We start from the raw sequence: 15,232 nt of genomic DNA on the forward strand, positions 1-15,232 counted from the left end.
TTCACATAATAAAATACTCCACATTCCTTTCTGAACCAACCAGTGTATCAACAGGACTCGCTTAAAATCCCCCGGAAGAGAGCACCCGTAAAATGTATGACGATAAGCCCCATCACCATGCTAATGTCGTTTATGTTTTTCAAGCCTCTAACAATAGAGTTGGCACTATTTTTTGAAAGCATGGATGCCCCTACCAATTTTACGTATAACGATTTAAAGTTTACACTGGCTCTTCGCATAAATTATGGTTGACGCCTAACCGCTAGATCTTTGGTAATGTTGTAATTTGAACTGTTTTCCATCGAGTTGTAAATTCCTACTGAAAGGCAATGTCGAAAAGCATTCTGTCTTTAAAGTTCTCTATCAAGTTGGAAGCGTTTTGAAAATTAAAAGGTGAGATTTTATCTAGAACTTACATCTAGAGCGATTTCCTTGGTTCCAAATTCGAACCTGAGATGTGCAGAGCTCCAGAATCTGGATTTTTATTGGTGGTTTGCAACATCTGTAAGGTTTATAGGCTTGTGGATTTTTCAGCATTTATTTGAAATTGTAGAAAGCCAGAGGCAGTTTTTTCTTTCCAATTTGTAATCCTGCAAATGATCACTTCACGCCTTTTGCCACTAAAATTTATCTACGCTAAAGCAAAATTCCCCGTTTTATGCTCATCTTCGACTTGGCTGTTCCAACATTGGTAATGTCAATTATGGCTAAAATAACATCTGTCGGAGTGCATATCATTAGTAAATTGCACTTAAAATGAATCCTAATGGGTTATCATCCATCTGGAAAAATATCCCAAATGTTGCATATAGAAGTTAATTTGGAAATGCTTTTTCTTGGGGGGTGGGGAGGGGGGAGGGGGGACGGGGAGACGAGAGACTTGGGGAGTTTGAGCAGTCCGATTCCTCTGGGAGAAGGGAATCGTTCACTCTTCTTAATCTAACCAAAATGTTTTAAAAAGATTGAAAATTACATTGGCTTCTACCATCGTGTATGCTTATGTCATTTCATTCGTAAAATAATGAGGCTCTTTTTTACACCGGGATAAAGATTACAGTCTCCATTGTTTGGGAATTTTTTAACCACTTTTTTTCCTCATCTTTATTGTAAGCAAGCAATATAAAAGACATTTGAAAACTTTCAGAAGGCTCAGTGGGTTTAAAGAAATGCCAGAAGAACTCAAATTCAGCCTCCCGCTTCCTAAACGATAAGACACTTCATTATTTTGATGGCTTGTAGTTAAGCCCAGGTAAAAATACTCTCTCCACTTACTCGTTCTTCAAAGCTTCAAGAGCACCATTGGGAGAGTCAACTCTCCAACCCGTATTCCAATTATGAGCCTCCCTATTACTCACTTTAAAGCTTTAATAAGAAATTCTTCCTTATAGAATATTTCATCCTTGGAAGACCTGATGTTGGGATTGAAATTGTTAGAGTGGATAATAGGTCTTGTTGACTATGAATGGATAAATCCGAATTGAAGCCATATCGAGAAATGGAAAAAGGAACCAGCAGCAAAATGTATTCTCTTTCACTCTACAGTTAGGCTAGGGCTTCAGTAGTCTTCAGTGGAGGAGTGAGTCCGCCAGCCAGAAAGTGTAGGCACCTCTACGTGGTAGCCACTCAGCAAAATGTATTTGCGTGGTCAGAAAATTTAAGCCCCTACACAGTAGCCACTCGATGCATATACTTGCATGTTGGATACGGATACTGACAATTGTCAAGGAAATTCACTTCGGCGGAATGAGCTGTACAGTTGTTTCAGTCCTCCGCTTCACTTCTAGCGTTGACCCCGCCTTTTTAGAAGGTGAATTTTGAGTCATGAACGCTCACTTCTACTTACACTTCTACTTACCTCCTGTTATCATTCTTTAGTCTGAATTTAATTTTGCAGAAGGCGGGCGGAGCACACGCGGTGAATTTTCTGTCGATTCGCAGAACTTATTCTTTTCGAAACGTGTTCGCTCTCTGATGTGCCCAAGCGACGTACTCGAAAGCTTAGGGCGAGTAGGCGAGAAATTGTTTCAACTGCCGTTTTTTTAGAATTTCCTTTTCACGGAGCGGTCGGATCTGGCAAGAGGGCAAGTATGAAATGGAAAGAGTCGGTAGAAATGGATTCATTTTTACGAACCCTCACAGACTAATCTTCCTAGCTGCCTTGAACCCTGGGGAATCACCCCCTTCTCCTGGAAACACTTTCTAACCTTGGCTTCTCTGACACGGTCCTCCCCTGGGTCTCCTCCTATCTCTTCTATTCTCCGTCTACGCCCACACCCTTCGGTAGCTCATTCGCTCCCGGGGCTTCAACGACCAGGTCCTCGTGGATCATTCCCGGACCCACCTCTCTGGCCGGGACCTCTCTCCTGCGCTGCGGTCTCGTATTTCTTCCTGCCTTTGGGACATCTCTACTTGGATGTCCCACCGACACCGCTAAGTTAACACGTCCGAAAGAGAACACCTCATCTTTCCTACGTTTTTCTAAGTGTTCCCTCTCCGTTTGATCGTCCCCTCTCCCCGACTTTTCCGTCAGTGTAGACGAGACCACGCCCCACCGTCCTTCTAGCGGGACGTGTCCCAAAGAGAAGGCCTCGTATTTCCACCCGGATCTTCCCCTTTCCCCGACTTTCCCGTCACTGTAGACAACGAGACCACTCCCCGCCATCCTTCTTGTTTCACCAGCCCGTAAACTTTGCGTTGTCCACCACTCAGCTCTCTCATTCGACCCGCTCATTCAGTCTCTCGCCAAACCCCGTCGGTTCTACCTTCACGACGTCTCTGGAATCCGATCCTTCCTCTCTGCACAGACTCTCACGGCGGTCGAAGCATTTATCGTGGCCTTCTTCAACTACCGCATCAGCCTTCTCGTGACCTCCCTGTCTCCGGGTCTCTCCCCCGTCCAGCCCATACCACCCTCCGCCGTCGGGATCGCTTTTCTAAAAAAATCGTTCTGCGCACGTCTCCCCACTCGTCAAGAACCTCCGGTGGTGGCCCGTCCGCCTCCGCATCAGACAGAAACTCCTTACCGTCGGCTTTAAGGTACTCAATCAGCTCGCTCCCTCCTACCTTACCTGGCCGGTTTCCGACTCCAACCCAGCCAGACCGCTTGGCTCCTCTTACCCCGGTCTTACTTACTGTAGCTCGATCTCGGCTCCCATGCCATCAGCGCCTTGCTCACCTCCTCCCTCTGGCCTGGAACCCCCTACCCCTTCATATCCTCCGGACCGCCGCTCTCTCCGCCATCAAAGCCCTCCTTAAATCTCACCTCCTCTAAGAAGCCTTCCCTGACTAATCGTTCATTTTCCCACCCTATTCATCCTCCCTTTGGCATCGCCTATGTACCTGGGTCCCGGTCATGGGTTCGAATCCCGGCTCCGCCACTTGCCAGCTGGGTGACTGTGGGCAAGTCACTCCGCTTCTCCGGGCCTCAGTTCCCTCATCTGGAAAATGGGGATTAACTGTGAGCCTCACGTGGGGACAACCCGATTACCCTGTATCTACCCCACCGCTGAGAACGGTGCTCTGCACGTAGTAAGCGCTTAACAAATACCAACGTCGTTATTATTATTATTATTATTATTATTATTATTGGGTCTCTATCCTTTAAGCACTTTTCTACTTATCCTCCCCCCACAGATTACGTTGTTGCCGAATTGTACATTCCGAGCGCTTAGTACAGTGCTCTGCGCATAGTAAGCACTCAGTAAATACTATCGAATGAATGAATATATGTCCGTATCCTTATACTCTGCTGCTCTCCTATCTGTAATTTATTTTCACGTCTGCCTCCCTCCCCGGACTGTAAGCTCCGTGAGTGCGAGGATCTCGTTTACCAACTCTTCTGTCTTATTCTCCCAAATGCTTAGTGTAGTGCTCTGCACACGGTGAGCACTCAATGAATACCACAGCCTGACTGATTGATTTTGAATAGTTCACTAGGTGACTTGGTTCCGTTTTCTCAAAAGAATCAGTTACACGAAGAATAGCTACAGAATTATACGTGTGCCTGAATATGAAGCCGTTGATATAAATTGGAGTGTTTTCCTGTCATCGCTCTAAGATCACCATCTTAAATTCAGTTATCGAGAAATACCTTTTTTTCTAAGCGTCCCCTCTCCGTTTGAATGCTTCTCAGCCATCTTCTAGAATGCTTCTTCCTTGTCTTTCTTCCCCGCTCGCTTCCGCACTGTCAACTCGTCTTTGGTTTTCTTCCTCGGCCCTTTCTACAGCTCGTGTAGTCTGCGCCTGTGATTAAGGCCACGGGTGTTCCACTTTAAATAACGTTTACAGATATACCTACCCGTCAAGTAGCGTAAGAGGTTCTTGCTTAGGAGTTTTTTCGGCCTAACCGAGCCAATCTTTACCTAACCCCTCTTCCTCTCCCCTTCCCTCTTCTCCAAGCTTCCCAATATTGTTGCCGAATTGTACATTCCAAGTGCTCTGCACAGAGGAAGCGCTCAATAAATACTCTTCAACGAACGAATATATGTTCATATCCTCATACTCTGCTGCTCTCCTCTTGCGATGGGTCGGTAGCGTTGACTGAGCGCCTGCTGTACGCGAAGCACTCTTCTGAGGTCCGGGGCGAGGGAGGCAGAATTAGTAGACACGATCTCGATCCTCGAGGCGCTTGGAGATGGTAAGAGGGGAGCCCCTTCTCCCTCCCCCTCCACCCCTTTAACCCTCATTCTACAGCTCCCCTCTTCCGCCTCCGCACCCCACGCCCCCCTTCAGCAGTGCCTCTGGGTAAAGCCGAACGCAGACAACTAGCGTCGCTGGCAGAGGCTGCGAATTCTGCCGAACTACCTTCCCGAAAATGGGGAGAGACCAGCGCTGTCAAACAATAGCCCCAGCTTGGGGTAATAGCAGCGTGGAAAGGGCACGGCCTAGTGGATCGAGCACGGGCCTGGGAGTCAGAGGGGCCTGGGTTCGAATCCCAGCTCCACCCCGTGCCGGCCGTGTGACCTTGGGCAGGTCACCTACTTATCTGGGCCCCCCAGTTACCTCATCTGTCGAACGGGGATCGAGGCTAGCGAGCCCCGCGTGGGGCGTGGACCCCGTCCAACCCGCTTAACCCGGCGCTCAGCACGGTGCCCGGCACGTGGTAACCGTTTAACGAATGCCATTTAAAAAAAAAAAAAAAAAATGGGGCTGAATCTAGGAGGACTGGCTCCTGGACAGTTACACTCATCCTGGGTCAACTAGGATGAATACAACCGTCCAGAAACCCTGTGATAGGGCCGCAGGTGTAACGGGGAAGCCGGAGAGAGAAGAGAGCGTACGCTCCTAGGTCCCGTGTTTTTCGCATCTCAGCTCCCAGCTTGCCTGTGCTGCTCTCTCTAATGATGATGATAATGATAATGTCGGGACTTGTTAAGCGCTTACTATGTGCAGAGCGCTGTTCTAAGCTGGGGGAGATCCGGGGTCATCGGGTCGTCCCACGTGAGGCTCGCGGTTAATCCCCATTGTCCAGATGATGAGGGAACTGAGGCACAGAGAAGTGAAGTGACTCGCCCACGGTCAGCTGACGAGGGGCAGAGCCGGGATTCGAACTCATGACCTCCGACCCCCCCCCCCCCCCCCCCCAAGCCCCTGCTCATTCCGCTGAGCCACGCTGCTTCTCTACGGGGCCGCTCTCTGGGCTTTCCGGGATTCGGGGGGTTGTTGTTCTGCGTGAAGCCCCTCTGGGCCCGAAGCTCCCGACAGCTGGAAACTCACTGTGGGCGGGGAGTGCGCCTCCCAACGCCTCTGTATTGCTACAGTCTGCTCTCCCAGGCGCTCAGTACAGCGCTCGGCGCGCAGAAAGCGCCCTATATATACGATGGATGGATGGATGGATGGATCGATCGACCGGAAGCGGCTCTTCCAGCCCGGTACCGGGCTGGGAGCGCGCCTGCTAATTCTGGTGCATCGTACTCCCCCGGCCGCTTAGTCCAGTGCTCCGCACGTAGCGAGTGCTCATCAACTACCGTGAACTGATTGGCCGAAGTGTGGAGGGAGGAGGGTCGGTGTCTGAGGAGTAAAATCGTCCGGGCGAGTGTGTGCGTGAGGGAGTTTTGCGCGGACGGGTCTGCCGCTCTCTGCCCCTCCGCGCCCGTTCCCTCGACCGACCGCTTCTCTCTCGTCGACGTCTCCCCTTCTCTCTGCTTCGGTCTTTCTCTCCGCCTCTCTTTTCTTTCTCTCGATCTCTGTCCTCATCCTATTTTGGGATCCCCGTCCCCGTGGCAGACCCACCGCTTTCCACTGTATCTTCAAGAGAATGATGGGTAATCCCGCTCGCCAATTTCATTTTCTTTTGTTCTCCATAATAATGGATCGGGGGTTAGGTTGCTAGTCGTATTACAGAAGAAGTACGAGTGATCCGCAGCTTTTAAAAAAAGCGCGGCCCACGCGTGAGGGTAAAACCTCACCTGTGACCCTTCCGCAGGAGCGAGGTTTAGGTGCCTGAACTAGCTCATGTTTGAAAGGCATTTTAAGCGCGCCACGTGACACAGAGTAACTGGAACGAATGTTCCTCGATGGAATCGCCCGTTGTAAACGACGGATGAGCCCCGGCCCAGTCGTGAAGGCTTCGGGATTGAAAATCCGCGCCGTGGAATCGTGGCTTGCGCAGTGCCATTTGCACTCTTTCCTCCCCGCCGGTGGTGTTCCCACCGGGCTGTGGGTTGCCGCCGGGTGGTAGACGGGCAGGGTTGCGGCACCGTGAAAAGCGCACGTGATCGTTTGACGTAGAGAGCCCACCTGGGGCCACGCTCGGCTGTGGCCCCAGGGGCCGGCGGGCGGGGCAGCCGCCCCAGCGGCCGCTGTGGACGTCACCAGCCGCCTCGTCGAGGAATTTTCCGAGCCCGTCCGTCCACCGCACGAGACGCCGTAGGTCGTTCTTCGCTCGGAAACCTACGCGGCCGATGACGTCGCCCCGCTCCTCGACTCCGGCCGTTTCACCCCCCCCCCCCCCCCCCCAGTGGGGGGGGGGCGGCGTCGGTCAGACGGGGAAAGTTACGAGCGCTAGCGGGAGCCGCGGCAAATTAAGGATTTCTGCGCTCGTAAGACTCACGCCTCTTCTAACCAATGCTTGAATGTAATCATGCAGAGGTAATTAGCATTTCGGAGTCCTGAATGAACCTTTGCACTCTCCGACTGACGTGTGGGTTTAGTCGTCGGGTTGATAAACGCAGTGAATTTCGTTGGTTTTTGTAACGATGTCCTGGAAAATCACTGAACTGCGCCCAGTTCTTCTATGACACGGTACGCCGTGTGGTGGCCAGGCCTCCCGTTGAAGATGACTCCCCCGTAACATTCAACCGTCCCGGTGTCGTTTCCTCGGGCACCGAGGCACCTTTCACGCAAGCAGAGGGGCTCGCCGTGTCCGGAGAACTTCCCCTCCTAACTTTTTAGGCAGAATGCTTAGTGGAAAGATGCGGTGGGGCAGAGCTGAATGTGCTTTGAAAGTGTTTGCCGATCAATTCCTTTGACCGTTTGCTGGGAGGAAGGGTTTGTTGTTACCGGGCAACTCTCGCGTGGCTCGGCGGAAAGAGCACGGGCTTTGGAGTCAGGGCTCATGAGTTCGAATCCCGGCTCTGCCACTTGCCGGCTGTGTGACCGTGGGCGAGTCACTTAACTTCTCTGCGCCTCAGTTCCCTCATCTGTAAAATGGGGATTAAGACTGTGAGCCCCACGTGGGACAACCTGATTCCCCTTTGTCTACCCCAGCGCTTAGAACGGTGCTCGGCACATAGTAAGCGCTTAACAAATACCAACGTTATTATTATTAACTCTCCCTCGTCTGATACAGAATCCTCAGACATCTTAACCTTTAGGTCTGCGTATGTGCGTGTGTAAGGCATGTGTCGTCCGTACGCGTAAATCTCGACGCACCGGTATTAAAAAACAAAAGAAACCATTTGATTCGAAGACGTTAGTGCATCATTAGCTGATTGCCTGTGAGCTTATGTCTTTGACGCTCAGTTTTAGGGGGTTTGTGAAGTTGGCAGCTCTTTTCCGAAAGAATCGGTTACTCGATGAGACCCTTTTCAACACCGAAAGGAGGAGTAAAGGACAGAGGAAGCAGTATTGGTTACTCCAGTTTCCCTTGGGCCGTCTCGCCCTTGCAGTTTCGGTGCTGTACTTTTTACATATGGTTTTTAAGTTTATTTCAGTTCCGTATTTCAGATGCTAACATGCCTTTCGGCGCGCCCTAAGGCTTACCGAATGTTGAGACTCGCAAAGAACCTCAGTTCTAAAACTCGGCATCCAAATTCTCCTCCATGGATTGGCCCCTGATGAGGATAACGACATAGACAGTGTACCTTAGGGGTATTCCGATGAATTATTTAAATTTCATTATGAAAAATGAGGATAATATTTTCTGACTTCCCTTTGTTGTCGTTCACTTGATGTCACTAGATCAATTGGAATTTACACATTCGCATCGTATACATTTTTGATACATGTGCCCGCAAACGAGTTTGTCGGTCTAAGATGAAAGGATTTTCCTGAAACGTTCAAATTCTGAAAACGAAATCCAAAGTGATAGCAGATTGAAACTCCGATTCCGATTTAAACCGTATCTCCTATAACGTCGTGAGTGTTAAAAAGGGAATGCTTTCAAAGGCTTAAATTGTCACAAAGGGTAGTGTTTCCAGGTTTACTTTAGATGGGGTTCGCAAGATTCAAATTTCAGTTATTTCATATAAGAAGTCCGAGGATGAGGCAAATTTCACTTTGGGCTTGGAGGATGTGTTAAGTCTGAGATCTGTGGAGCCAAAGATCAATTTTCTCTGCCCCAGCGTATTCTCTCAACGATACATTGGCACCTTCTTCGTCCTCCTTCTCATGCGAGGGAGACCGATCACGTGGCGGGACCTCCATAGAGATCAGTACAAACATTTTAAATTCTAAGATACTCCTGTAAATTTTCACCTGCGAACAGTTCCTGGAAAAAACTCACTTTTCCAAGGGCTAAGCCACTGAAGTTTGGCGAGGTTGCGAATATTCTCATAGGAGTCAACACAGCTTCACTTAAAAGACCACTTCCAAATGCATCTGAATCAAATGTTCAAAAAACGTGGCCTAGTGGAAAGAGCCTGGGAATCGGAGGACCCGGATTCTAATCCCGGCTCCGCCACTTACCCGCTGGGTGGCCTTAGGCAAGTCGCTTAACTTCTCCGTGCCTCACTGGTAGAAGGGGAAACGCCCCATAGACCGTGAGCCCCGTTTGGGGCCGGGACTACGTTTGGACTGTTGTGTCCACCCCCGTGCTTAGTGTGGTACTTGGCAAATAGTAAGTGCTAACCACATATCGTTATTACTATCGTTAATAATGTTATTGATGTCATTATGATTGGAGAGAGTCCTTCCTTCCATGGGGCAATTAATCACAAAAACGAATTGCACGAGAGATTTGGCTGCGCACTGATAAGGTTCTTCCGTCTTTAGAACGAGCCCCCTCGGTATTTATTCTATTTGTCAGTGCCGTCGCTATATCTGATGGTAATTTGAATTAGCCAGATCGCTAATCCTGAAAAAATGAATAAAAATTGAATCTTCAACTTGTCCGGGAAGGGCTTGACGGTCCCCGAGAATGTAACCAGTAGATACGCCGTTCCCCGATATGGCCATTAGATGGTCATTTACCTAGAGATTCAGATTCCAGTCGGGTCGTTAAAACCGAAGCCCAAGTCCCTAAGGACCGGGGAAGCAGGCAGACGAGGACTGTACGGAATCCATTTCAGTGGCGAGTCTCATTTCCTACTGCATATATTTAAGTGTCCGTGCTCATTACGGGCGGGGACTGTGTCTGCTGACTCCCTTGTATGATGATACCCTCCCGGCGCCCAGCGTGTAGTAAGCGCTCGGTAGATACGATTGCTGGCTTGATTGATTCCGAGCCTTTTCGAGGTATGCGCGGGGCCTAGACTGACCGGTGGCGTTCCGGGCCCCGAGAGTCTCCGAGACGGGCATGCCGCTTCCCCGGGGAGTATTGCCCAAGCTGCGTTTTTGCAACTGCTTGCCCCCGAGCCACTCAGAGTGGGAGGAAACTTGCCAATAATCATGCGATTATGCCTGACGACTGTAGGACGCAAAGTGAGCCCCGTGTTACCACTACGGGCGGGAGTAGCCGTGGTGCGGGAGAAAAGCAGCTCTGGCGTGGAAGTGGCAATAGGTGGCCCGCGAACCTGTGATGAAAGCAGTACAGGACTCCATTCTACCCCATGTCTGCAGCTGCCCGACGGTGGGAGGGTCTGCTAGCAAAAGTACCAGTCGTCGGGGGGCGGGGGGGGAAAGGACACGGGGACACCGCCGTTGCCCCACTCCAGCCCTTTAGGTGTTGGTTTATCTTGAGGCCTTCGATTTCTTAATTTCCCTTTATTTCTGAATTTTTAGTTCGTGTGACTCCCCCCCCCCCCCCCCCCGCCCCTTTGAAATATGTTATCGTTTAGTGTATTGTTGTAATTTGCCATTTATTCTTTTTATGTACTTTTGTTCTCTGTGTTTGTTCATTCTCTGCATAGATTTGCTAGTTGTCTGATGTGTTCTTTGCGTTTTCATTCATTCGAATGTAGGTGGTTTTGACTATTATCACAGGCTGTAGGATCATTTGTGCCTAAAATGTTATTTCTATGGCTCTTCACGGTGTAATCGGGGTTTCGGCAGACCAAAATGATTTTAAGTTGCTTTGAAACCATTTCAATAGCTAGAAAGATGACCTAAACCCTGATTATTGGAAATCACGCCACTCCAGTGTTTGGACGTAAATTACGTTTTCACGTCAGGAACATGCGAACTGTAAATGAAACTGGTTCAGCTGGGATCATATTTCTAAGATTCCCCGTATTGCTAGGGTCTCTTCTCTTTGGGTCCCCTTATTTTTGTTGAATCTACTCCGCCAGGCATTAAATGGCCAGGGGAATGTATCGATCTATCGTGAGAATGTTCGATCAAGTGGTAAATTCCGGGCTTGGGTCAGACCTCGGTACCAAGCAGCCTGTTAATCTGTTGTACCAAAAAAAAAAAAAAAGTAATAAAGATAGATTAAGTGGCACACCTTCACTTCAAGTAAGAAAACCTCTTCTCTCTAACTGTGTAGGTTATATTTATTCCAAATTGGCGTGATTATTTGCAGTTAACCGTAATTTCCAAAGTAAAATACATGTGGAAATTCAGTATTCTGTGCTCTTGAATCATAACAAAATAGACATCGTCTGAGATCACAGGCGTCGTGCGTTCAGCCACCGACCCGTATTTCCAAAACGTTTCGTACGTCTAGACGTGCCTGACATCCGGATTCAGTTAAATTTAGTGAACGACTCTATGATGTCCTAAATCCCTCTCTTGTACCAAGTTTAAGGGTTCAGATTGATGAGTAGATATTTTGATAGGTCATGTTGATCTTGTTCGCTCATTCTCTCTCATTTATAGCTCCAGTGGCTGTTGGATAATTACGAAACAGCAGAAGGAGTGAGCCTCCCTAGAAGTACCCTCTACAACCATTACCTACGACACTGTCAGGAACACAAACTGGATCCAGTCAATGCCGCCTCCTTTGGAAAACTCATCCGGTCGATTTTCATGGGGCTTCGAACCAGGAGATTGGGAACGAGGTTAGTACGCTGCGGGGCTGGGAGCCGGGGTGGTGAATGAAGAGAGCCAGTCAGGGTGCCACGGAAGGGAGTAGGAAAAGAGGAAATGAAGGCTCAGGGAAGGCCTCTTGAAGAAAGACGTGCCTTCGGTAAGGCTCTGAAGGTCGGGGGGAAGCGACGGTCTGTCAGATGTGAAGAAGGAGGGCGTGCCAGGCCCGGGGCAGGATGGGGGCCAGAGGGGAGCGGCAAGATAGAGGAGATGGAGGTCCAGCGAGTAGGTTGGCATTAAAGGAGCAAAGAGTGCGGACCGGGTCGTATGGTAGGAGAGTAGCGAGGTGAGGTAGGAGGGGGCAAGAAGATTGCCTTAGAGCCGCCGGTGAGGGGTTTCCGTTGGATGCGGAGGTAGATGGGCCGCCGCTGGAGGTTCCGGGAGAGTGGGGAAAACACGGACGGACGCTTTCTGTAGAGGAACGATCCAGGCAGAAGAGTGAGGTAACGGCCCGGAGCGGGGAGAAGACAGGAGGCTGGGAGGTCGGCACGGGGGCCGATACAGTCATCGAGACGGGATGGGCCAAGCGCTTGGTCTAACCTGGTAGCAGTCTGGATGGAGAGGAAAGGACGGATTTTAGTGATGACGTGGAGGTCGAAACTGAAAGGATTTAGTGATGGATTGAATTTGGGGATTTGAGGAGTCAAAGATAACGTTATCTGGCCTGGCCTGTGAGACAAGAAGGATGGTGGTGCTGTCTACGGCGATGGGGAAGACAGGATTTGGGTGGGAAGAAAAGGAGTTCTGCGTTGGACATGTTAAGACTGGGGTGATGGCAGGACATCCAAGCAGAGATGTCTTAAAGGCAGGAGGAAATGATGTTGATGATGTTGATGGTGTTGGTTAAGCGCTCACTGTGTGCAAAGCACCGTTCCAAGCGCTGGGGGACTACAAGGTGATCAGGTTGTCCCACGTGGGGCTCACCGCCTTAATCCCCATTTTACAGATGAGGTAACTGAGGCACAGACAAGTGAAGTGACTTTGCCCAAAGTCACACAGCTGTCAAGCGGCGGAGCCGGGCTCAGAACCCACGACCTCTGACTCCTAAGCCCGTGCTCCTTCCACTGAGCCACGCCGCTTCTCTACGAGACTGTAGAGAAGGAGAGCGATCGGGGCTGGAGATGTGGATTTGGGAATCATCTGCATAGAAGCGGTAGTTGAAGCCATGGAAACAAAATAAGAAGAAGAAGAAGAAGAAGAAGGAGAAGGAGAAGAAGAATGGTTGTATTTGTTAAGCGCTTCTCTGTATCAGGCTAAGTACTAAGATACTTAGCACTGGAGTAGATAGAAGATCGTCAGGTCGGACGCAGTCCGAGTTCCACGTGGGGCTCACCGTCGGAGAAGGTGGGGGAACGGGTATCGAATCCCCATTTTGCAGATGAGGCAGAGAAGTTCAGTGACTTGCCCAAGGTCCCACAACAGGCGAGTGTCAGAGCCAAGATTAGAACTCAGGCCCTCTGACTGCCGGGCCTGTGCTCTTTCCACCAGGCCATGCTGTGGTCAGAAGAAAGAAACCATTCGGTGGCCACGGCAAATTGAAAAAGCTCTCTTTTAACACGGGGACCCTTCTCGAAATAGGCGAAGAGAACTGGGCTACGGAATTTTTTGTTAAGCGACGGTACTGTTCAATCTGGCAATACGGTGTCACCTATGCACGTGGATAAGCGTTTGTATTTTTGCGGATTTGATTTTGCTTCCCAAGTAACAGTAATTTGTAGTTCGTCATTTTAACGTTTTATGAGATCTTTGGAAACAAAGGGAGGGTGGAGAACTGAAAGCCAGAGGGGGAGAGAGATAACCCATCTGGGGATGGAATTTTAATATCACGCAGTATTGAGATGATAGCTGAAATCACTGAAAAATGGAATGATAGGAGAGGGAACTGCTGAATCATCCTGCCATAGAGGGTGTTTTAGCTCTCAAATACCTGAAGTGGATTTAGGGAATCTAGGAAGCAGATTTTTTTTGTCGCTGCCGTTCCTAGTGAAGGATACGGAAGGAATCTAGCAAAGCGAATGTAGATTGCAGCACGGTCAAAAAGGAAACCAGAGCTTACGGTCTCTTCTGGTGTTTCTTGTTTATGCGACCGCCTCACCCCTCAAGGTTCAAGTCCCACCTCTGGGTATATGCAGTTCGTACATTCAGATTACCCGTTGGCTGTGCTTAACCAACTAGTCCTCTGGGTTTCTGGATTAAAAGAGGAGCCACTTCTCTAGAATTCTCTTTTAACTGAAGTCTGGGATTCCCTACCTGCTCCGGGAGCTAGCAGAGCTTTGGAGCTCATGTGTGCCTCTCATTTTTTTTTTTTTTTAATCTGGCGATCAATTGGGCTTTGTTAGATTCTAATTTTGGTGTGGGTTTCCAAGAATGTAACTTCAAAGCAAAAGTTATTTTTTAAGACAGTAAAGATCTGCAATTAAAATAGAACACGAGTGAATAAACCCCCTTCCATTTCTTTCTAGAAATGGAGAACGAAACAGATTCTAAATCCTTATTAATTTTTAGATCTTGAGAAACCACTGTTTTCTCTTTTCTCTTGACAAGAATTTACATGTTTAGAGTTGTCAGTTTTGCAAGCGTTCCGAAATTCTATCAACAAACACTGACTCCCTGATGAAGTTGGAACAAATGTGGAATTATGTGTCCCAGGTGGAAATGTTCCATTTTCACAGAAAAACGCTCCATTATTAGACTGCCTGGAGCATACGGAAAAAGATAAAGCTGCGCAAAACCTGTGGCAAACGGAAGACGTTTCAAAGTCACCAAGAGAGGAATTACTCTTTTCCAGTATGTCTGAAACCCTCTGCTTTTTTCGGAGTATCTTAATTAACAGCTTTACACACACGTACCTCATCCCTGGAACCAAGAGGTCAACACCGTTATTGTCACTTTGTGAAGTAAATGAGAAGTACAGAAACTTGTCCATAGTTGGATAATGAGAAATAAGATTTTATTCTGTTCCCCAAATAATACATCCTCATTACTACTTCCATTAATATAGAATCCTCTGTATTATTATTTTAATTTGCTGTTAGGCAACGAAATACCTTCCCCAGAAGAAGTGACCTAATGAACTTGATTTAAGGTTCATTTAAAGTTCACTGAAAAGTGGCACGGCCGAGTGGAAAGAGCCCGGGCCTGGGAGTCGGAGGACCTGGGTTCTAATCGCGGCTCCGCCACCTCCCTGCTGTGGGACCTCGGGCAGGTCATTCAACCTCTCTGTGCCCCAGTGCCCTCATCTGCAAAATTTGGCTCAGTGGAAAGAGCCCGGGCTTCGGAGCCAGAGGTCATGGGTTCGACTCCCGGCTCTGCCACTTGTCATCCGTGTGACTGTGGGCAAGTCACTTCACTTCTCTGGGCCTCAGTGCCCTCATCTGTAAAATGGGGATTAACTGTGAGCCTCATGTGAGCCTCACCTGATTACCCTGTATCTACCAAAGAACAGTGCTCTGCACATAGTAAGCGCTTAACAAATACCAACGTTATTATTAGTATTACAGTGGGGTTTCAACACCTGTTTTCCCTCCTACTTGGTGAGTTCTCTGCGGGACCTGGTGCTCTTCTCTCTACCCCGGCGCTTAGTACAGCGCTTTTGCACACAGCGCTT

General features: G+C 49.0%; 1 protein-coding gene across 1 annotated transcript in view; it reads left to right on the top strand.

Moving 5' to 3' along the window:
- Nucleotides 1-15,232, top strand: part of RFX3 (regulatory factor X3) — a 144,314-nt gene that overhangs the window by 36,958 nt on the left and 92,124 nt on the right. The window contains exon 5 of the mRNA XM_029054663.2: nucleotides 11,416-11,597. Coding sequence (XP_028910496.1) covers nucleotides 11,416-11,597 — 182 coding nt within the window. The remainder of the gene's footprint in view (nucleotides 1-11,415; nucleotides 11,598-15,232) is intronic.

The sequence above is a fragment of the Ornithorhynchus anatinus genome, chromosome X5, assembly GCF_004115215.2.
Source record: "Ornithorhynchus anatinus isolate Pmale09 chromosome X5, mOrnAna1.pri.v4, whole genome shotgun sequence".
NCBI classification, from domain to species: Eukaryota; Metazoa; Chordata; class Mammalia; order Monotremata; family Ornithorhynchidae; genus Ornithorhynchus; species Ornithorhynchus anatinus.